The 22,232-nt window shown below is 52.4% G+C and overlaps 1 protein-coding gene across 1 annotated transcript; it reads right to left on the bottom strand.

Annotated features, from left to right (window-relative positions):
* Positions 1 to 11,298: 11,298 nt before the first annotated feature.
* Positions 11,299 to 22,030, bottom strand: ska3 (spindle and kinetochore associated complex subunit 3; the record flags this gene model as incomplete). Its single annotated transcript, XM_080498570.1, has 16 exons — positions 21,910 to 22,030; positions 21,063 to 21,124; positions 19,804 to 19,969; positions 19,643 to 19,718; positions 19,211 to 19,450; positions 19,061 to 19,122; positions 16,728 to 16,897; positions 16,440 to 16,646; positions 14,822 to 15,010; positions 14,320 to 14,393; positions 13,544 to 13,671; positions 13,278 to 13,457; positions 12,987 to 13,166; positions 12,732 to 12,875; positions 12,549 to 12,620; positions 11,299 to 11,456 (listed from the first exon to the last, which is right to left on the bottom strand). Exons 1-16 carry the CDS (start codon positions 22,025 to 22,027, stop codon positions 11,299 to 11,301), a joined length of 2,226 nt encoding a protein of 741 aa, XP_080354696.1. The 5' UTR covers positions 22,028 to 22,030.
* Between the last annotated feature and the right edge of the window lie 202 nt (positions 22,031 to 22,232).

Raw genomic sequence — 22,232 nt, 5'->3', positions numbered from 1 at the left:
GCGCCCCCCGAGGGGGTCCTGGATCCTCACTGGGGGGTCCTGGATCCTCACTGGGGGGTCCTGGATCTTTACCATGACCTCTTGCGCCCCCCGAGGGGGTCCTGGATCCTCACTGGGGGGGTTCCTGGATCCTCACTGTGACCTCTGGCACCCCCCAGGGGGTCCTGGATCTTCACTGTGACATCTGGCGCCCCCCGAGGGGGTCCTGGATCCTCACTGGGGGGTCCTGGATCTTTACTATGACCTCTTGCGCCCCCCGAGGGGGTCCTGGATCCTCACTGGGGGTCCTGGATCTTTACTATGACCTCTTGCGCCCCCCGAGGGGGTCCTGGATCCTCACTGGGGGGTCCTGGATCCTCACTGGGGGGTCCTGGATCTTTACCATGACCTCTTGCGCCCCCCGAGGGGGTCCTGGATCCTCACTGGGGGGTCCTGGATCCTCACTGTGACCTCTGGCACCCCCCAGGGGGTCCTGGATCTTCACTGTGACATCTGGCGCCCCCCGAGGGGGTCCTGGATCCTCACTGGGGGGTCCTGGATCCTCACCGGTAACCACTGAAGCAAAGTGAAGATGCACTGATGTGTAACAGCTGGTCACTAAGGCACCGACGACGCAGGACAACAAAAGATTCAGACAAAATCAAGAGCAGATTTGGGTTTTTTGACATCCTGACATTGTGTCTTCATTTGACTCATGAAGTAGAAACAGCTTCAGTCTGGAACTGAACACTGAACAGCCCAGTGGCTCCAACTGGAACCAACAGGTAGAGCAAAGCTCCGACTGGAACCAGCAGGTGGAGCAAAGCTCCAACTGGAACCAGCAGGTGGAACAAAGCTCCGACTGGAACCAGCAGGTGGAGCAAAGCTCATCCACTCTGAACGTGACCAACTCTGATCAACAGTCTGTGAGGAAGGAAGGAAAGTGTTTGGGTACATGTCTTTACCGTGTGCTTCAATGACCAACGGTCCTCTGATTGACAGTAAAGAACAGCAGTGTCGTAAAGGAAGAGCTTCCATGTGGGATTGTTTTTAAATATTAGCAGCCACTTCCATTTGTTTGTTCTCCTCCCTACTACATGTGGAAAAAGACATTTTTACAATTAAGTGTTAACCATTTTGGCCAAAATGAGAAAAAAGAACTAAGTTGCACGGATGTGTTGAAACACGAGGTAAGAAGTGACATCATGAGTTAATAGCTGGAAGCTTTTGGTCCTTTCCAGTTGACTTTTCTGCAGGAAGTAGTTTATTCTGCGTACAAGTGGTCAAGACCAGCAAACCCCTGCTGAACCACACAGCTGTCAGTACAGGATGTGTGCTGGACCAGGAGGCCTGGTAGAAAGCTCCTGGAACCGAGCTGGTTCTACCAGGCCCTGAACGGCACTCTGGACATGTGGCGCAGGATTGGCCTGTAGGTGGCGTACTTGTCTGTAGTGCCTCATCCTCCCAGTGACAGGAGTAGAGGGTTATAGAAATGTACTTTACTAATAAATGTATATGCTGAGAAAAGTAAATGCAGATCTTTCAGAGCCCAAGAGGTTCATTGCGTCTCTGAGCAGCTTATCAACGAGGTGCAGCTCTTCTTCTTATCTGGACCGCTTTACGCCTTTGCCTTGTGAGGACTGTTCCTGATTTACCAGTAGGGACACAATAAGCTGGTTTCATCGGCAAAACCCCTTTTCTGCAACAGAAGGACGAGGTGATCTGTGAAGTCAGCAGCTGCAGTGCTTGAGGATGGAGGAGGGGATGCAGACTGTTGGTGGACACGGGATTAATGAGAAAACACAAACAGCAGTGTGGACCTGGGCGTTAGAAGACAGCTGATGGAGGAGGGTTTAAAGAAAGGTTTCGCTTTTACAGATGTCATTCAAAGCCCAAAGTTGCATTGCATAAGTTAATGACACGTCTCAAAAGTGTGGTTCCTAGGTTTGGGAGAAGTGCTCTTATTGCCTACTGAGGAAGTGACAGAGCTTCAGAGTAGAACTCAAATGAAAGAGTACAACTCTGGTTTTATTGAGTCAATCTGTTGTTTGACTCATTAACCTGCCATTAAAGTGTTTTCCATTCTGACTTTGTCCTGATTACATTAGTATGTGTCTGACATTGAGATTTGATTGTGATCTGATTGCTTTGTTCAGGTGAAGTCCAACAGAAGAAAGGGGAGGGGAGGGGAGGGGAGGGGAGGGGAGGGGAGGGAGGGGAGGGGAGGGAGGCTGCCATTCAGAAAGCAGCCCCATGGCGTTTTCTCCATGGAATGTCCAAAACTAAAGCAAAGAAGATGGACAAGCTGAGCATGTGGTCACTGTCAGCAGGACCATGAGGGCCGATACATCATAGTAGATGGAGCTGACAGTGATGGGGACCTCAGCAGGCGGGGGGGGGGGGGGGGGGGGGGGGGGGCTGTCAGACCTACACATGTAGATTCATCCTATTTGTGGCTGACGGTTGGGAAGAGACTGTGGCTTTACAGCTGGACGAGAAGGAAGCAGTGCTCAAATGGTGCTTCACAAACGTGACATATTTCTACCCGCATCGTTGTCACGATGGTTTTTAATGTTATTTGAATGCATCCATCCAGAGATGGTCTGAACAATCGGATCACAATCTGTCCTCAACGCATTTACTTGTCTGGGCCTCAAGTGCCGCAATGCAACCACCTAAAACAAGCTAACGTCCGGTGTCAGTCTCCTTCCCGTCGTGGGGGAGTGAGGAATACAGTCCAAAGCAGTAAAGGGAGCATTAAAGAGCACGAGGCATTTCTGTACGGATCACTCTAGCGGAGCAGCAGAGATGCACAGGTTGTTTAAGGCACAGGCAACTTGTACAATCTTATCAAACGTGGAGAGGTTGGATGTGCGCTCGGAGGCTGTGGTGAAGGGGCTCTCCACGGGGCCGGTGAGCATAGCGTACCTCTGCTTCACCATGGAGATCACCCTCTCCACATGCCTCCGCACACTGGCTGTCTCCGAGCAGGTCTCAGCCGGGGGGCCGTCTGCCTGTCCTCGGTAGCTGCCAGTCATCCTGAACAGGGCTCCCCGGGCGGCCACGGACCCGCTGATGTCCAGATCGCGACTCGCCAACACCACGTCGCCCGGGAGGAGCTTACACAGGAAGCCACAGCCCTCGGCCAGGCTCTTGTCACTGACGTTTCCCAACACGCCCCGAGACACAAAGGTGACGACGCCTTGCGGAGCCACACCGATGAGATACTTCAAAACATTGTAAGTTGTCCCTGCCTCCTGGGGGGCCGGCAGCGCCCTCTGCTGCTGGGTACCCCGAGAAACCGGCTCCTCGAAAGGCACCGTGAAACAGTCTACGATGACGGCGCAGTCGGGGTGGGACGAACGCAGCGCTGCCGGGAGGTTTTTCCGCAGCTCAAGTCTGGACGGCCAGAAGACCGCCGTGGGCACCAGCGTGGAGGACATGATGTTGACCATCCTGTGGACTGTTCTGGTCACCGTGCCGATCTTCACGCCGAAGCGATAGGCCAGGTCCTGGTTGCGAAGGTCCAGACGGAGACGCATCAGGGTCAGCAGCAGCTGCTGGAACTTGGAGAGCTTCACGTTCTTCATCCCGTCCATGTGAGGGGCCAGCAGCCACATGACCGTCTCCAAGACAAAGTAGTTTGGTAAACCGGTGTAAAACTTGACCTTCTCGGCATCGTTCCTTAGCGAGTTCTCAGAAAGGGACATTTTGTCCACAGACTCCCTGAGGGCCTGGTTCTCCTTCTTCAGGGCTTTCAACATGTCTTCAAAGATGACCGGCGCATCGGACGTCTGTGCAAATTTTCCTCTTTTGCTCTCGCTCACGGAATCGTCGTCATCTTCATCCGTGCTGAGGGAAGAGGACCCACTCTCCTCCGCGACGGCCTGCTGCTCCTTGTCTTTGTCCCCAGCAGGCTTGTCCTGGCCCTGGACCTCCACCACCGGCTGGCCCTGACCCTGCAGGAACAGCAAGGCGTTGGCTGCCTCCACACGCGCCTCCTGCTTGTCCAGGACCTCTAAGGCACCCGGCTCCTTCATCTCTGGGGACAGGGGAGCTGCCGTGAACACAGAGGGAACATAATCTGGTGAGCGAGGATTCTTCACCTGTTTACCTGAGGATCGGGGACAAAAACCACAACGGAACAACATGTTAAAACTCAAGCGTCCATGTGTGACTTTGCCGCGTACAGTATTGTATTACATAATGCTTTCCCCCTACATGAGCGAATACACCCACCCACCCAAACACAGCAAGGACAAACAGTTGGCCACCAGCCTAGTTTTCATAGGGGGGTACATCTCCTGGGTCGTGCAGTGACCGGATCAGTACCGGACACACACTGGAGCTCCAGCTGTTCACATTTGCCTTACAATGATGTGGACAAGGTCTTCACGTTTGCCTTACAATGATGTGGACAAGGTCTTCACGTTTGCCTTACACTGATGTAGACAAAGTCTTCACGTTTGCCTTACAATGATGTAGACAAAGTCTTCACGTTTGCCTTACAATGATGTAGACAAAGTCTTCACGTTTGCCTTACAATGATGTAGACAAGGTCTTCACGTTTGCCTTACAATGATGTGGACAAGGTCTTCACGTTTGCCTTATACTGATGTGGACAAGGTCTTCACGTTTGCCTTACACTGGTGTGGACAAGGTCTTCACGTTTGCCTTATACTGATGTGGACAAGGTCTTCACGTTTGCCTTACACTGATGTAGACAAGGTCTTCACGTTTGCCTTACACTGATGTAGACAAGGTCTTCACGTTTGCCTTACACTGATGTAGACAAGGTCTTCACGTTTGCCTTACACTGATGTAGACGACTGCCTTACACTGATGTAGACGATTGCCTTACACTGATGTAGACGTTTGCCTTACACCGGTGTGGACAAGGTCTTCACGTTTGCCTTACACTGATGTGGACAAGGTCTTCACGTTTGCCTTACACTGATGTAGACGTTTGCCTTACACTGGGATCTCATAGGTCAGTGGTTCCCAACCTTTTTTGACCAGTGTACCCCTTGATCTGGTTTCCATGTGAAAAGTACCCCCTCTCTCGTGTGTGATTATTCGCCTTAATGTGTACTTATATTTAACCCTTTGTCTTTCTATCTATCCAACTGCTCATTTAAATAAAACAATTATTGTGAGTGTAAAAACATACCTTTTAATGAGACACTTGCACTTGCTTGTCTTTCATAAGTCTTTCATAATTCCTTTTTTCACTGGGCTCCCCTGTGCCTGCGTCCGAGGCGACGGTAGCAGTAGCGGTAGCTGGACGTTTACTCCTGCCTAGCCATGCATCCATGTTTACAGTCGGTATGCAGCTAGAGTTAGCTAGCTTCGCGAATCGTGCGCGCCCGCAGCAAGAACGTGAACCTTTTTTTTTTTTTTTTTAAAGCGCGCCACTTTATAGTCTTTTCATATTATGTGCATTGTAGTGTTACAATCACTGTGGACGAACTGCTACTCATGGAAAATAAACGTATGGCCTTACTAAAATTCATGATATAATACAATATAATATAGTATAATTTTTTTTTGTGTGTGTGTGGATACTGTAGGCTAATTTATAATCTTTCTGCATACCCCCTGCAATACCCTCGCGTACCCCTAGGGGTCCGTGTACCCCCGGTTGGGAATCACTGTCATAGGTTACTGAATGAGTCCAGGGTGTTTGTAAGTGCAGTTCTGCTTGTGGCCACATGGAGTTTTGTTTCCATGAAGCAGCTTCTTCCTCCGCCGGTCCGGTTGGACCAGAGAGGTCCATCACTGTTTGCAGGTGTGAGACAGTCTCTGATGAACTGGAGGGTACGTCGGCTCATTTCCCATTGTCAGTTGAAATAGACCTGTTAGACCACCTTGTTGAACTCCCGTCCTCCAGAGCTGCAGCCCTGCAGGTTCTCCACGTCTAAAACATCACCTGTTAATACAACCTTCCCTTTGCAACGAAAAACAACAGGCCAAGTCATTGACCAATATTGACATGCTAAAATGTAGCTACCATATTTTATGTACTTCATAGTTCTTCATTGACAGTTGGATATTTGAACTAGCTTGTAATTTTACATTTAAGCTTAAATGTCGCTTTTCGTCCTCTGAACTACGCGTTTGTTGTGATTTGTCATTAAAAATGGATTCCTTCTAAAACAGTTGATCAACAACTCATAGCAGCAATGTGGACCAGCCACAGTGTCAACAATTACAAACAACAAGCTATCAAACAAAGAACAGATGGAAAAATTACTTACTGTATTCAATTTCTATTAAGTTGTTGTGAACTGAGAAAAAACTTTTCTCCAGTGAAAATGTCATATTTTGGTGTTTTAGCTTGGTAACTACAACAGTTTTGACGCTTTAACTCTGTTTTTACTGGACATAACAGCCATCGCAGCTTAATGTGCACCTGCATATAGATAGATATAGATATAGATATAGATATAGATATAGATATATACGATATGTGTTTCAGCCTTACATGTCCATACCCATTGGCCTCATTAATGAAGCGGGTAAAGAAAGAGGCTTTGAGACAACGATGTGACATCAGCCTTGGCAGGAACCACCACAACCTTCACAACTTGCAGACGTCACCATGAACCAGACCAGAACCATAAGGCCTGAGGGCCAGAACCAGACCAGAACCAGACCAGAACCATAAGGCCTGAGGGCAAGAACCAGACCAGAACCATAAGGCCTGAGGGCCAGAACCAGACCAGAACCAGACCAGAACCATAAGGCCTGAGGGCCAGACCAGACCAGAACCAGACCAGAACCATAAGGCCTGAGGGCCAGAACCAGACCAGAACCATAAGGCCTGAGGTCCAGAACCAGACCAGAACCAGACCAAAGGCCTGAGGGCCAGAACCAGGCCAGAACCAGACCAGAACCATAAGGCCTGAGGGCCAGACCAGACCAGAACCATAAGGCCTGAGGGCCAGAACCAGACCAGAACCAGACCAGAACCATAAGGCCTGAGGGCCAGAACCAGACCAGAACCAGACCAGAACCATAAGGCCTGAGGGCCAGAACCAGACCAGAACCAGACCAGAACCATAAGGCCTGAGGGCCAGAACCAGACCAGAACCATAAGGCCTGAGGTCCAGAACCAGACCAGAACCAGACCAAAGGCCTGAGGGCCAGAACCAGGCCAGAACCAGACCAGAACCATAAGGCCTGAGGGCCAGACCAGACCAGAACCATAAGGCCTGAGGGCCAGAACCAGACCAGAACCAGACCAGAACCATAAGGCCTGAGGGCCAGAACCAGACCAGAACCAGACCAGAACCATAAGGCCTGAGGGCCAGAACCAGACCAGAACCAGACCAGAACCATAAGGCCTGAGGGCCAGAACCAGACCAGAACCAGACCAGAACCAGACCAGAACCAGACCAGGCAAACTGCAGAAGTGTCACATAAAACAGAAGAAATGTGTTAAACCCTGAGATGTGAGCAGAGACGTTGCTGCTCTGAGACTGTAGCAGCATCCGGCTCTGATTTCACCTCGTGTTCACGTGAAAAAGTGAACCTTCCCTTCTGTTCCGTTGTGTTCCGTTGTGTTCCGTTGTGTTCCGTTGTGTCTTTACACGACGACAGTGGGCGGAGCCACTGAAAACACAACTTTCTGTAACTTGGCTCCACCTCCATGTAGACAGGAAATGTTTGTGCACCACGACTGTAGAACACCTGAAAGTAGATCCTCTGCATGTGCCAGGAGATGGACAACAACAACAACAACAACAACAACAACAACAACAACAACAACAACAATGGCGGCTCCACAATTACATGACTCAGTTTTCTCTTGCGACTTGGTGATGTTTGTGAACTCGCCATCATTTTATTACTATCTCAATATTCTTTCAGCCATATCACGATACACTATATACAAGTGTGTCTCCTTATTTCAGCCTGAGATCCAGTCTGGTGATAAATACTGAGATCCAGTCTGGTGATAAATACTGAGATCCAGTCTGGTGATAAATACTGAGATCAAGTCTGGTGATAAATACTGAGATCCAGTCTGGTGATAAATACTGAGATCAAGTCTGGTGATAAATACTGAGATCCAGTCTGGTGATAAATACTGAGATCAAGTCTGGTGATAAATACTGAGATCCAGTCTGGTGATAAATACTGAGATCAAGTCTGGTGATAAATACTGAGATCAAGTCTGGTGATAAATACTGAGATCCAGTCTGGTGATAAATACTGAGATCCAGTCTGGTGATAAATACTGAGATCCAGTCTGGTGATAAATACTGAGATCCAGTCTGGTGATAAATACTGAGATCCAGTCTGGTGATAAATACTGAGATCAAGTCTGGTGATAAATACTGAGATCCAGTCTGGTGATAAATACTGAGATCAAGTCTGGTGATAAATACTGAGATCCAGTCTGGTGATAAATACTGAGATCCAGTCTGGTGATAAATACTGAGATCAAGTCTGGTGATAAATACTGAGATCAAGTCTGGTGATAAATACTGAGATCAAGTCTGGTGATAAATACTGAGATCAAGTCTGGTGATAAATACTGAGATCCAGTCTGGTGATAAATACTGAGATCCAGTCTGGTGATAAATACTGAGATCCAGTCTGGTGATAAATACTGAGATCCAGTCTGGTGATAAATACTGAGATCCAGTCTGGTGATAAATACTGAGATCAAGTCTGGTGATAAATACTGAGATCCAGTCTGGTGATAAATGCTGAGATCCAGTCTGGTGATAAATACTGAGATCCAGTCTGGTGATAAATACTGAGATCCAGTCTGGTGATAAATACTGAGATCCAGTGTCTACAGTAAAGCATTATTGCTCACACTACACTGATATATGCTAATATCTAAATTGGACTAAAGGGGAATCACAACAACGTGGATCTACCAAATCAGTATTTATTAAACTTTACCATCATGAAACTGGTTTTTCTTCTTCTTTTCTTCCGTCACTTGAATAAACAACGGCCAGGCTGGTCTCATCACAAAACAAACAACGGCCCCCACTAGTGACCGGCGGTGCCAGTTGCCTTGAAAAAGTAACACGATCTTACTTACTGATTACTTGTTTTAAAAAGTTAGATGACAAGTAACTTTTGAGTTACTTTCAGCAGCTGCCGACCACATCCCATCCTGCTGACCCCTGCCTCCTGCATGTTTATAATATTTAACCTTTGACCTTCGTTCTTTGTTCTATTTAAATCTGACTCACACTTTTATTAACACATTTTTATTATTACTGCTATTTATTTAGCCGGTGAATACTTATCTATGTATTTAATTACTCTGCCTTTTCTATCTGACTGTTTAATGTGAGGTGGGGGGGGGTAGGGTAGGGTAGGGTAGGGTAGGGGGGTCTGTGGTTCCCTACTGAGACGAAGTGGGGAGGAGGGGGGGTAGGGTAGGGTAGGGGGTCCGTGGCTCCCTACCTGAGACGAAGTGAGGGGGGGTGTGGGTAGGGGGGTCCATGGTTCCCTACCTGAGACGAAGTGGTGGGGGGGGGGGGGGGGGGGGGGGGGGGAGTAGGTGGTCCGTGGCTCCCTACCTGAGACGAAGTGAGGTGGGGGGGGTAGGGTAGGATAGGGGGTCCGTGGCTCCCTACCTGAGACGATGTGAGGTGGGGGGGTAGGGTAGGGTAGGGGGGGTCCGTGGCTCCCTACCTGAGACGGAGTGAGGGGGGGGTGAGGGTGAGTGGGGTAGGGGTGTAGGGTAGGGTAGGGGGGGTCCGTGGTTCCCTACCTGAGACGGAGTGAGGGGGGGGTGAGGGTGAGTGGGGTAGGGGGGTAGGGTAGGGTAGGGGGGGGGTCCGTGGTTCCCTACCTGAGACGGAGTGAGGGGGGGTGAGGGTGAGTGGGGTAGGGGGGTAGGGTAGGGTAGGGGGGGGGTCCGTGGTTCCCTACCTGAGACGGAGTGAGGGGGGGGTGAGGGTGAGTGGGGTAGGGGGGTAGGGTAGGGTAGGGGGGGGGTCCGTGGTTCCCTACCTGAGACGGAGTGAGGGGGGGTGAGGGTGAGTGGGGTAGGGGGGTAGGGTAGGGTAGGGGGGGGTCCGTGGTTCCCTACCTGAGACGGAGTGAGGGGGGGTGAGGGTGAGTGGGGTAGGGGGGTAGGGTAGGGTAGGGGGGGGTCCGTGCTTCCCTACCTGAGACGGAGTGAGGGGGGGTGAGGGTGAGTGGGGTAGGGTAGGGTAGGGGGTCCATGGCTCCCTACCTGAGACGAAGTGAGGTAGGGTAGGGTAGGGTAGGGGGTCCGTGGCTCCCTACCTGAGACGAAGTGGGTACTACACAGCCGGCTGCCGTCGTTCGGCACCCAGCCCTCCCGGTTGACCGCGGCGATCCAGCGCTGCTTCCTGTCCGGGTCCCGGGGGAAGCGGTAGAACGACAGCGAGGTTCCCGGGGTCCTGCGGTTCCTACATCCGGACACCACACATGTGTGAACCATAGTAAGGCCGCGGCGGAGCGGCGGGGCGGCGGGCGGCGGAGCGGCGGGGCGGCGCTGGCCGCTGCTTTGACTCCCAAAATGGTGGCCGAGCAGAGGCCGCCGGGAGAGAGGGGCACCGCCGCGTCATCACCGGGCTGCCTACTCTGGGACGTGATTGGACGGTTTGGGCGTGACGTCACCGAAATGCGATCTTTACTCAAGCGGGGCTGCGGAGGATCATTATTCATCAAAACTAGAACGGGAATATGTTGGAATGTCTTGAGACGACTTAACTGAACATAGACAAGCTTTCAGTGCAAAACAATAAAATGTATTACCTTTAAGCTGCCCCCCCCCTTCACCCCCCTCCCTCATCAGACCTGGGCATCAAGGGGCCACTGGGAAATCCAGAATGTAATCAAATAATTCCTCTTTGGCTTTATTCAATCTAAACTGGTCACATTTTAAACATTGACATGTTATATCATTGGTTGTGGAGCAGAACTAGAATAGACCCTCACTGTCTCAGCTGCAGTGGGCCACGTTAAGGCCTCCTGGGGGGCTGATGGGGGTCCAGGGTCTGGCTCAGGAACCCACAGTGACCCGTCTGCTTCCAGAGTCCCACTGAAGCAGCCAATAAATGAGACCAAGGAGAGGTAGAACAAGAAGTAAACCTTCCTGTATTACACAGTATTCAGAGGTATGGTGGCCATTTATTAATCAACTGTTTACAATGTGGATACAAAAACTGCACAACTCTACTAAGCAAAGTTAACAAAGCTCAAACGTTGAGATTCCTCACATGGAGGTTTTTTGCAGCACCAGTCAGATGTTGGGTCTGGGTCTGGATCCATCCAGATGCTGGGTCTGGGTCCATCCAGATGTTGCCCTGCAGTCTAATCCTGAGGCAGCAGCCGGTACACACAGGTGTCGTTGAGCCCCCCCACAGAGCAGAGCCTCTTCAGCTCCACCAGGCAGAGGACGAACACTGGAGCCTTGGTTCCCACACCGATGATCCTCTTCAGCTCGTCCATCCGAAGCTCCGTCACCTCTCCTGCAGGGGGCGCCACACAACCACCTGAGTAACTCACTGCCATTGTTTACAGACAAACAACAAGATAGAATTGTTTGTGGCATTAAGACGACCAGAATGAATAAAGTTCTTAAAAAATTTTTTTTTACCACAATCACTGTATTTGTTTTGAATGTGTGTGTTTTTTTAAAATACAATTTATAAAGTTTAGTTTGTCACACAGTCAAAAAAAACAACAAAAGCCACACGATTCCTTTAATCTAGACGTAAGAATTTCCCCCAGGGAATATTAAAGTATTCCTGTTCTTTATTCACGGTTGACGTCATGATGTCAGACGGCCAGAAGGGGGCGCCACTCTCAATCTAACGGCCTGATGTATTTCCATCACCTGGAGAAACTGTTGAGTTTGGTCACGTGTGTCGTTACAGTTACTTCCAGGGAGCTCCTGCTGACCGTCATGGCTTCACGAAATATACTGAGTTAATTCACTACGTTTCTAATATTTGATCCTCCCACACGGAGATAAAATGTACAAAGTGAGTTTCACTAACTTCAACCTAAGTTGATGATAAAATACGGCACATAACAGTAATGGCTTACCTGTAGACTATTTTTATTTAAAAAGTTGTACTGAAATATGAAAACCTGTAAAGTGTTTTCAACAACAATACATAAAGCAAACAGCTGTGCAGCTTCAGTTCACAGTGGCTGTGAAGGGCCGGGGATTAAAAGGCCTAAAATGCTAACGAGATTTATTGATCTTATTTTCTAAAGTGTGTTACTCAACAGTGGTTCAATGTTCTTTGTTCTCCAGCTGCCTGAGGCTCCGTTACCTGGAGGACCCACATCCAACCAAGACAACAGAAACACCATGACCCCAGAGGGACCCTGACCCCGCTGCTCCCTGGAGAACCCAGAGGGACCCTGACCCCGCTGCTCCCTGGAGAACCCAGAGGGACCCTGACCTGGAGAACCCAGAGGGACCCTGACCCCGCTGCTCCCTGGAGAACCCAGAGGGACCCTGACCTGGAGAACCCAGAGGGACCCTGTCCCCGCTGCTCCCTGGAGAACCCAGAGGGACCCTGACCTGGAGAATCCAGAGGGACCCTGACCTCGCTGCTCCCTGGAGAACCCAGAGGGACCCTGACCTGGAGAACCCAGAGGGACCCTGACCTCGCTGCTCCCTGGAGAACCCAGAGGGACCCTGACCTGGAGAACCCAGAGGGACCCTGACCTCGGTGCTCCCTGGAGAACCCAGAGGGACCCTGACCTGGAGAACCCAGAGGGACCCTGACCTCGGTGCTCCCTGGAGAACCCAGAGGGACCCTGACCTCGGTGCTCCCTGGAGAACCCAGAGGGACCCTGACCTCGGTGCTCCCTGGAGAACCCAGAGGGACCCTGACCTGGAGAACCCAGAGGGACCCTGACCTCGCTGCTCCCTGGAGAACCCAGAGGGACCCTGACCTGGAGAACCCAGAGGGACCCTGACCTCGGTGCTCCCTGGAGAACCCAGAGGGACCCTGACCTGGAGAACCCAGAGGGACCCTGACCTCGCTGCTCCCTGGAGAACCCAGAGGGACCCTGACCTCGGTGCTCCCTGGAGAACCCAGAGGGACCCTGACCTCGGTGCTCCCTGGAGAACCCAGAGGGACCCTGACCTGGAGAACCCAGAGGGACCCTGACCTCGCTGCTCCCTGGAGAACCCAGAGGGACCCTGACCTCGCTGCTCCCTGGAGAACCCAGAGGGACCCTGACCTGGAGAACCCAGAGGGACCCTGACCTCGGTGCTCCCTGGAGAACCCAGAGGGACCCTGACCTGGAGAACCCAGAGGGACCCTGACCTCGCTGCTCCCTGGAGAACCCAGAGGGACCCTGACCTCGGTGCTCCCTGGAGAACCCAGAGGGACCCTGACCTCGGTGCTCCCTGGAGAACCCAGAGGGACCCTGACCTGGAGAACCCAGAGGGACCCTGACCTCGCTGCTCCCTGGAGAACCCAGAGGGACCCTGACCTCGGTGCTCCCTGGAGAACCCAGAGGGACCCTGACCTCGGTGCTCCCTGGAGAACCCAGAGGGACCCTGACCTGAAGAACCCAGAGGGACCCTGACCTCGGTGCTCCCTGGAGAACCTCCTGATGCTGCTGACTGCAGCGTTCAGGCTGGACAGGCTCATCTGCCTCAGGTGCTTCGGTAGACTGTGGAACTCCTCCTGCGACACGTCACACACACTGCCGGCTCTGCAGAGGACAAGTGTCCACATGGGACACATCAGGACAGGACAGAGGGAGAGAGAGAACAGCATGGATGAAGGAAAGAGAAATAAAGAGACGTCTAAACTGATATAAGTGAAGCATTTGCTGTGCCCATCAGGAGAGCTGGGATCAGCTGAGACCTGCAACCCTGAACAGGAGAGGAGAGCTGAGACAGGAGAGGAGAGCTGAGACAGGAGAGAAGAGCTGAGACAGGAGAGAAGAACTGAGACAGGAGAGAAGAGCTGAGACAGGAGAGAAGGGCTGAGACAGGAGAGGAGAGCTGAGACAGGAGAGAAGAGCTGAGACAGGAGAGGAGAGCTGAGACAGGAGAGGAGAGCTGAGACAGGAGAGGAGAGCTGAGACAGGAGAGAAGAGCTGAGACAGGAGAGGAGAGCTGAGACAGGAGAGGTGAGCTGAGACAGGAGAGGAGAGCTGAGACAGGAGAGGAGAGCTGAGACAGGAGAGAAGTGCTGAGACAGGAGAGAAGAGTTGAGACAGGAGAGAAGAGCTGAGACAGGAGAGGAGAGCTGAGACAGGAGAGAAGAGCTGAGACATAAGAGAAGAGCTGAGACAGGAGAGAAGAGAAGAGACAGGAGAGAAGAGCTGAGACAGATGGATGAATGATCAGTTTACCTGTGGTGGTTGATGTCCGGCCTAATGTGAGGCTGCCCCTCCCCCGTCTTCTTTAACTGAGCAAGGGACACAAGCTGCACACACACACACACACACACACACACACACACACACACACACACACACACACACACACACACACACACACACACACACACACACACACACACACACACACACACACACACACACACACACACACACACACACACACACACACACACACACACACACACACACTATTGTCACTAACAAACACTTTCCTCAGTCTAAAGTCAAAGCGTGGTGATTTTGAAGCACATGGACATACAGTGTATTGAGAGGACATGGAGAGGACATGAAGAGGACACTGAGGACATTGAGAGGCATGGAGAGGACATGAAGGACATGAAGAGGACATTGAGAGGCATGGAGAGGACATGAAGGACATGAAGAGGACATGGAGAGGACACGGAGAGGACATGAAGGACATGAAGGACATGGAGAGGACACGGAGACACACCTTACAGATGTCTTGCGTCACAGAGCTGAGGTCCGGCCTCTCCGGCGTGCTGGGCTCCAGGTCGTTGATGGTGATGCGAGGCATGGCCAGGCTGAACTCCTGAGTGGCTCCGTCCACGTCCACACCGGGGACGGGAGCGTCCCTGACCGTCTTCTCAGCCTCACCCATCTGGAGCCACCGGGCCTTTTTCTGCAGGGAAACACAAAGTTTAAAAAAACTATATGAACCTGCTCGCTTATTATGACTCGCTAAAAAAAGTGTTCCTATGCTAAAGGAGGCTCTAAAGGAAGCATCAGTGTTTCCTAGGCTAAAGGAGGCTCTAAAGGAAGCATTGAGCCTCCTTTTCTTTCCTCAGTGAGAATTCCAACACTCTTTATCATGGCCGCCAGTAAAACACTTCCGGGGTTAAGGAAAAGTGGAAAGGAGAGGAGATAGGAGGGACTGTTAGGAGATAGGAGGAAGTATTAGGAGGTAGGAGGGAGTATTAGGAGATAGGAGGGAGTGTTAGGAGGTAGGAGGGAGTGTTAGGAGGTAGGAGGGACTATTAGGAGATAGGAAGGAGTGTTAGGAGATAGGAGGGAGTGTTAGGAGATAGGAGGGAGTGTTAGGAGATAGGAGGGAGTGTTAGGAGATAGGAGGGAGTGTTAGGAGATAGGAGGGAGTGTTAGGAGATAGGAGGGAGTATTAGGAGGTAGGAGGGAGTGTTAGGAGATAGGAAGGAGTGTTAGGAGATAGGAAGGAGTGTTAGGAGATAGGAGGGAGTGTTAGGAGATAGGAGGGAGTGTTAGGAGATAGGAGGGAGTGTTAGGAGATAGGAGGGAGTGTTAGGAGATAGGAGGGAGTGTTAGGAGATAGGAGGGAGTATTAGGAGGTAGGAGGGAGTGTTAGGAGATAGGAGGGAGTGTTAGGAGATAGGAGGGAGTGTTAGGAGATAGGAGGGAGTGTTAGGAGATAGGAGGGAGTGTTAGGAGATAGGAGGGAGTGTTAGGAGATAGGAGGGAGTGTTAGGAGATAGGAGGGAGTATTAGGAGGTAGGAGGGAGTGTTAGGAGATAGGAAGGAGTGTTAGGAGATAGGAAGGAGTGTTAGGAGATAGGAGGGAGTGTTAGGAGATAGGAGGGAGTGTTAGGAGATAGGAGGGAGTGTTAGGAGATAGGAGGGAGTGTTAGGAGATAGGAGGGAGTGTTAGGAGATAGGAGGGAGTATTAGGAGGTAGGAGGGAGTATTAGGAGATAGGAGGGAGTATTAGGAGGTAGGAGGGAGTATTAGGAGGTAGGAGGGAGTATTAGGAGATAGGAGGGAGTATTAGGAGATAGGAGGGAGTATTAGGAGGTAGGAGGGAGTATTAGGAGAAAGGAGGGAGTGTTAGGAGATAGGAGGGAGTATTAGGAGATAGGAGGGAGTGTTAGGAGGTAGGAGGGACTATTAGGACGCAACCAGAATCTCCACTGTGGCCGGAGTCTCCAGGAGTCACAGTCTGTAGAGACTCGTAGCTGCGGTCCAGACGTCTTGTAAGAAGCCTGGTACGTGTGAATGTGTCCTGGGATTGCGTCACATGAACAAGAGCAGGTTGCTCGCTAGCCAGTCAGCCGCCAGGGGAGACGAGAGTTGGAGCTCACGCTGATCAGAGAATGTCCCAACACAGAGTCCAGGTTGGGCATCGCCGGCACGTCCTTGTCCTCCATCAGCCCCATGAAGGACACATCGGGCACGTTGTAGTCCCAGGACCGCCTGGACCTGGACGCTCCGTTGTGAGGAGACGGAAGGTGGAAGGTGTGTCCGTCCTCATCCTGCAGGACAGTCCCAGGCTGCAGGACAGTCCCAGGCTGCAGGACAGTCATGAATAGAAACACTGAGCTTCAGTTCACGTCTTCACGATTTAACGATTTGAACTTGTTCACACTGACCTGTCGAGTGGCGACCAGTCTGTTGACGTACGGCGTTTGAAAGGCGGGGAGGTCGGGGGTGGGGGGCAGGTGGTCTGGACGGCGGGGGGGCGAGGAGCAATGGCCGTTCGTCTTCCTGACCTGTAGTCCTGGGGTGCACACCGCAGGGGGCGCTGGAGAGTCCAGCGGCACTGCAAGGGACAACGCTTGTTTAACGCTTGTTAAGAAGTGGAGTCGTCTGATATAAACCAGAGGGACACACAGGGGGACACACAGGGGGACACACAGGGGGACACCTAGAGGGACATACATGGGGACACCCAGAGAGGACACCTAGAGGGACACACAGAGGGGCACCCAGGGAGGACACCCAGGGAGGACACCTAGAGGGACACCAAGAGGGGACACCCAGAGGGGCACCCAGGGAGGACACCCAGGGAGGACACCTAGAGGGACACCTAGAGGGACACCAAGAGGGACACCAAGAGGGACACCCAGAGAGGACACCCAGAGGGACACCTAGAGGGACCACCCGGAGGGGACAGTCAGAGGGACACCCAGAGGGACACCAAGAGGAACACCCAGAGGGACACCTAGAGGGACACCCAGAGGGGACACTCAGAGGGACACCGAGAGGAACACCCAGAGGGGACACTCAGAGGGACACCTAGAGGGAGGTCCAGAGGGACACCTAGAGAGGACACCCAGAGGGACACCTAGAGGAACACCCAGATGGGACACTCAGAGGGACACCCAGAGGGACACCTAGAGGAACACCCAGAGGGACACCTAGAGAGGACACCCAGAGGGGACACTCAGAGGGACACCCAGAGAGGACACCCAGAGGGAACACCTAGAGGGAGGCCCAGAGGGACACCCAGAGAGGACATCCAGAGGGACACCTAGAGGAACACCCGGAGGGGACACTCAGAGGGACACCTAGAGGGGACACTCAGAGGGACACCCAGAGGGACACCTAGAGAGGACACCCAGAGGGAACACCTAGAGGGAGGCCCAGAGGGACACCCAGAGAGGACATCCAGAGGGACACCTAGAGGAACACCCGGAGGGGACACTCAGAGGGACACCTAGAGGGGACACTCAGAGGGAACACCTAGAGGGAGGCCCAGAGGGACACCTAGAGAGGACATCCAGAGGGACACCTAGAGGAACACCCGGAGGGGACATCCAGAGGGACACCTAGAGGAACACCCGGAGGGGACACTCAGAGGGACACCTAGAGGACCACCCAGAGGGGACACTCAGAGGGACACCTAGAGGGAGGCCCAGAGGGACACCGAGAGGAACACTCAGAGGGGACACCTAGAGGGACACCTAGAGGAACACTCAGAGGAACACCCAGAGGGGACACTCAGAGGGACACCTAGAGGAACACTCAGAGGGACACCTAGACGGACCACCCGGAGGGGACAGTCAGAGGGACACCCAGAGGGGACACTCAGAGGGACACCTAGAGGAACACCTAGAGGGGACACTCAGAGGGACACCTAGAGGGAGGTCCAGAGGGACACCTAGAGAGGACACCCAGAGGGACACCTAGAGGAACACCCAGATGGGACACTCAGAGGGACACCTAGAGGGAGGTCCAGAGGGACACCTAGAGGGACACCTAGAGAGGACACCCAGAGGGACACCTAGAGGAACACCCAGAGGGACACCTAGAGAGGACACCCAGAGGGACACTCAGAGGGACACCTAGAGAGGACACCCAGAGGGAACACCTAGAGGGAGGCCCAGAGGGACACCCAGAGAGGACATCCAGAGGGACACCTAGAGGAACACCCAGAGGGGACACTCAGAGGGACACCTAGAGGGGACACTCAGAGGGAACACCTAGAGGGAGGCCCAGAGGGACACCTAGAGAGGACATCCAGAGGGACACCTAGAGGGACACCCGGAGGGGACATCCCGAGGGACACCTAGAGGAACACCCGGAGGGGACACTCAGAGGGACACCTAGAGGACCACCCAGAGGGGACACTCAGAGGGACACCTAGAGGGAGGCCCAGAGGGACACCGAGAGGAACACTCAGAGGGGACACTCAGAGGGACACCTAGAGGAACACTCAGAGGAACACCCAGAGGGGACACTCAGAGGGACACCTAGAGGAACACTCAGAGGGACACCCAGAGGGGACACTCAGAGGGACACCTAGAGGAACACTCAAAGGGACACACAGAGGGACACCGTGTCCATTCAGCACCATATGAGACATTTATTCTGTTTTCATCATTTATTCTAGACAATAAAATGCATGTCTTTGTTAAAAAATAGATCAATATTTCGGTGAAAGGAGAGTTAAAGACCCGTGAAGGCCCAGATGTTTGTCTACCTTGTGCTGCCAGACGTTCCAGGACAGACGTCTGTGGTGGCAGAGGGACGTCCAGCGGGTGTCTGTGGACGGAGACGAGACGTGAAGCCAAAAGAAAAGCAGACCAGTGGAGGCCCTGGCCTGGCGCTCAGCAGTGTCTCTGGTCCTCACCTCCTGGTCTCTGTGTGGAGGAGGTGTCCAGTGACGTCCTTCAGGGACAGGCTGTCCTCCGACAGGCCGAAGTCCTGCATCTGGGGCGTCCGCAGCTCCTCCTCCTCCATCCGCAGGGCGCATTTAGGAGTGATGGGCATCGGGGGCGCCGGCGTGTCCAGGCCCGGCTGGGGGAGGCTGACCTGGGGCATGGGGGGCACCTCGCAGCACCACCCCCCCCCCAGGGCCGGCTGGGGGAAGCTGACCTGGGGCATGGGGGGCACCTCGCAGCACCACCCCCCCCCCAGGGCTCGTTTCAGATGCAGCTCAGACAGACCGAAGTCGGACAGCTGTGGCGTCTGCATCACTCCAGTGAAGGGCCGCTCTGATTTCAGAGGTGTTGAGGAGTGACCTTCTCCACCCTCCTGCTCCTCCTCCTGCTCCTCTTCCTGCTCCTCCTCTTCGTCCTCCGCTGAGTCCCCGCTGTCATCTGCTACTTCTTCACCTTCAATCCCTTTACATTTTGCTTCTGTGGGAAAGTTGCCATGAGCAGATTGTAGAAAGTATCAGTAACAAGCTCCTCATGCCCTGGACACAGTGACGGTGCAACTCACTGTCTTCCTGGTCCCTCGGTGCTCGGTAGCCATACTTCTCCCAGTGTGTCTTCACTGCCTGGACGTCCTGAGACAACCTCTTGTCCATCAGCCCACAGGCCTGGAGGAAGTCACTCACCTCTTCATCTCTAGCTTCTTCTTCAGCCAGCTGATCCCGGACCAGCCCCTGGAGGAAGACCGTTATTCTGTGTGCTTCCCCCCCAGAGGAGTACCAGGCCCCCCGATTCCCCCAGAGGAGAACCAGGCCCCAAGAGTCCCCCAGAGGAGAACCAGGCCCCCAGATTCCCCCAGAGGAGAACCAGGCCCCCAGAGTCCCCCAGTGGAGTACCAGGCCCCCCGATTCCCCCAGAGGAGAACCAGGCCCCAAGAGTCCCCCAGAGGAGTACCAGGCCCCCAGATTCCCCCAGAGGAGAACCAGGCCCCCAGATTCCCCCAGAGGAGAACCAGGCCCCCAGAGTCCAGATCAACTAGATACCTAACAGTCCCCATTGTCCTGGCTGGTGTAAAGCAATACAACCCAGGTGGAGCACTTCCACTCACGTCAGTGGATGGAGACGAAACTACAGCATTTTAAATGGAAATGAAACCCTGCAACTGGAGAACAGTCAGTAGAAGAACCCAGTTTCTCTCCCCTCAGGTCCTGCTCTCCCCTCAAGTCCTGCTCTCCCCTCAAGTCCTGCTCTCCCCTCAGGTCCTGCTCTCCCCTCAAGTCCTGCTCTCCCCTCAGGTCCTGCTCTCCCCTCAAGTTCTAGTCAAAACTGTCATCTTATATCTTCCCGCTTCTTCTACCCGCGGCCTTATTTTGGTAACTCAGTCCTCTTGACAAGCTGCCTGAAAATAACATAAGCTTGTACCTGCAGTACTTACAGTACCTGCAGTACCTACAGTGCCTGCAGTACCTACAGTGCCTACAGTGCCTACAGTACCTACAGTACCCACAGTGCCTACAGTACCTACAGTGCCTACAGTACCTGGGGTGAAAGGTATGTATACAGCACCATTCAGACACAAGACAACTCAGTGCTTTTCTCATGTTGGGGAGATTAACAAAGACACACAAACGAAAATAATTAAAGTAAAACTTTATCAAGAGACATTTTTACTCACTGGCTTTCAACCCATTTGATAGTTTTCTTGCTGTTTGCCCCTCGTGTTTTGGGGCTTTTGGCTAGATTCAAATTATTAGATTAGACCTATAGATTTAAATCTAGATTAAATGATTAAATCTAGTTTATTCAGATTGAAACAAGCTGTCGTACCTTCAGGTCAACGACGTCGCTGCGCAGCTCGTGAAACGCTCGCGTCGCTCTGGCGGCTGTTTCTGAAACAATAACGTTGGAGAAACGATGTGATAGACGATGTGATGAACGATGTGATGAACGATGTGATGAACGATGTGATAGATGATGTGATGGACGATGTGATGGACGATGTGATGGACGATGTGATAAATGATGTGATGAACGATGTGATGGACGATGTGATGGACGATGTGATAAATGATGTGATGAACGATGTGATGGACGATGTGATGGACGATGTGATGGACGATGTGATGAACGATGTGATGGACGATGTGATGGACAATGTGATGAACGATGTGATAAATGATGTGATGGACGATGTGACGGACGATGTGATGGACAATGTGATGGACAATGTGATGAACGATGTGATAAATGATGTGATAAATGATGTGATGGACGATGTGACGGACGATGTGACGGACGATGTGATGAACGATGTGATAAATGATGTGATAAATGATGTGATGGACGATGTGACGGACGATGTGACGGACGATGTGATAGACGATGTGATGAACGATGTGATGGACGATGTGATGGACGATGTGATAGATGATGTGATGAACGATGTGATGAACGATGTGATAAATGATGTGATAAATGATGTGATGGACGATGTGATGGACGATGTGATGGACGATGTGATGGACGATGTGATGGACGATGTGATGAACGATGTGATGGACGATGTGACGGACGATGTGATAAACGAAGTGATAGATGATGTGATGGACGATGTGACGGACGATGTGAACGAGCTGTAGGGAACCAGACGAGCTCCTCGCGGATCGTCTCTCACCGTCGTCTCTGTCCGGGTCGTTGCGTCTGTCGAAAGCCTCCTGGAGCTTCGCGGTTTCCGCCTCCAGAGTCACCGCGAGCCTCCTCAGGCTGCTGAAGAACCGCGAGGTCGGATCCATGTCGGAATGTCACTTTACCGGAGGACAAACTCCAGAGTGACGGTTTATTTACCTCCTCCTCCCGCTACGTTTGACTTTGGCGGCTCCTACAGAAGCTCCCGCCTCTTCCGGTTTTCTTCTTCGTGTCAGTAAACCGTGTCATGTCACCGACAGAGACGAACCGTATCGCCCCCTAGCGGACGTCTTCAGGTTGACATGAATTATT

Source organism: Blennius ocellaris (assembly GCF_963422515.1).
Source record: "Blennius ocellaris genome assembly, chromosome: 6".
In the NCBI taxonomy this organism is placed as follows: Eukaryota; Metazoa; Chordata; class Actinopteri; order Blenniiformes; family Blenniidae; genus Blennius; species Blennius ocellaris.
The sequence above is the reverse complement of the archived record's forward strand: the minus strand, read 5'-3'. Positions and strand labels throughout refer to the sequence as shown.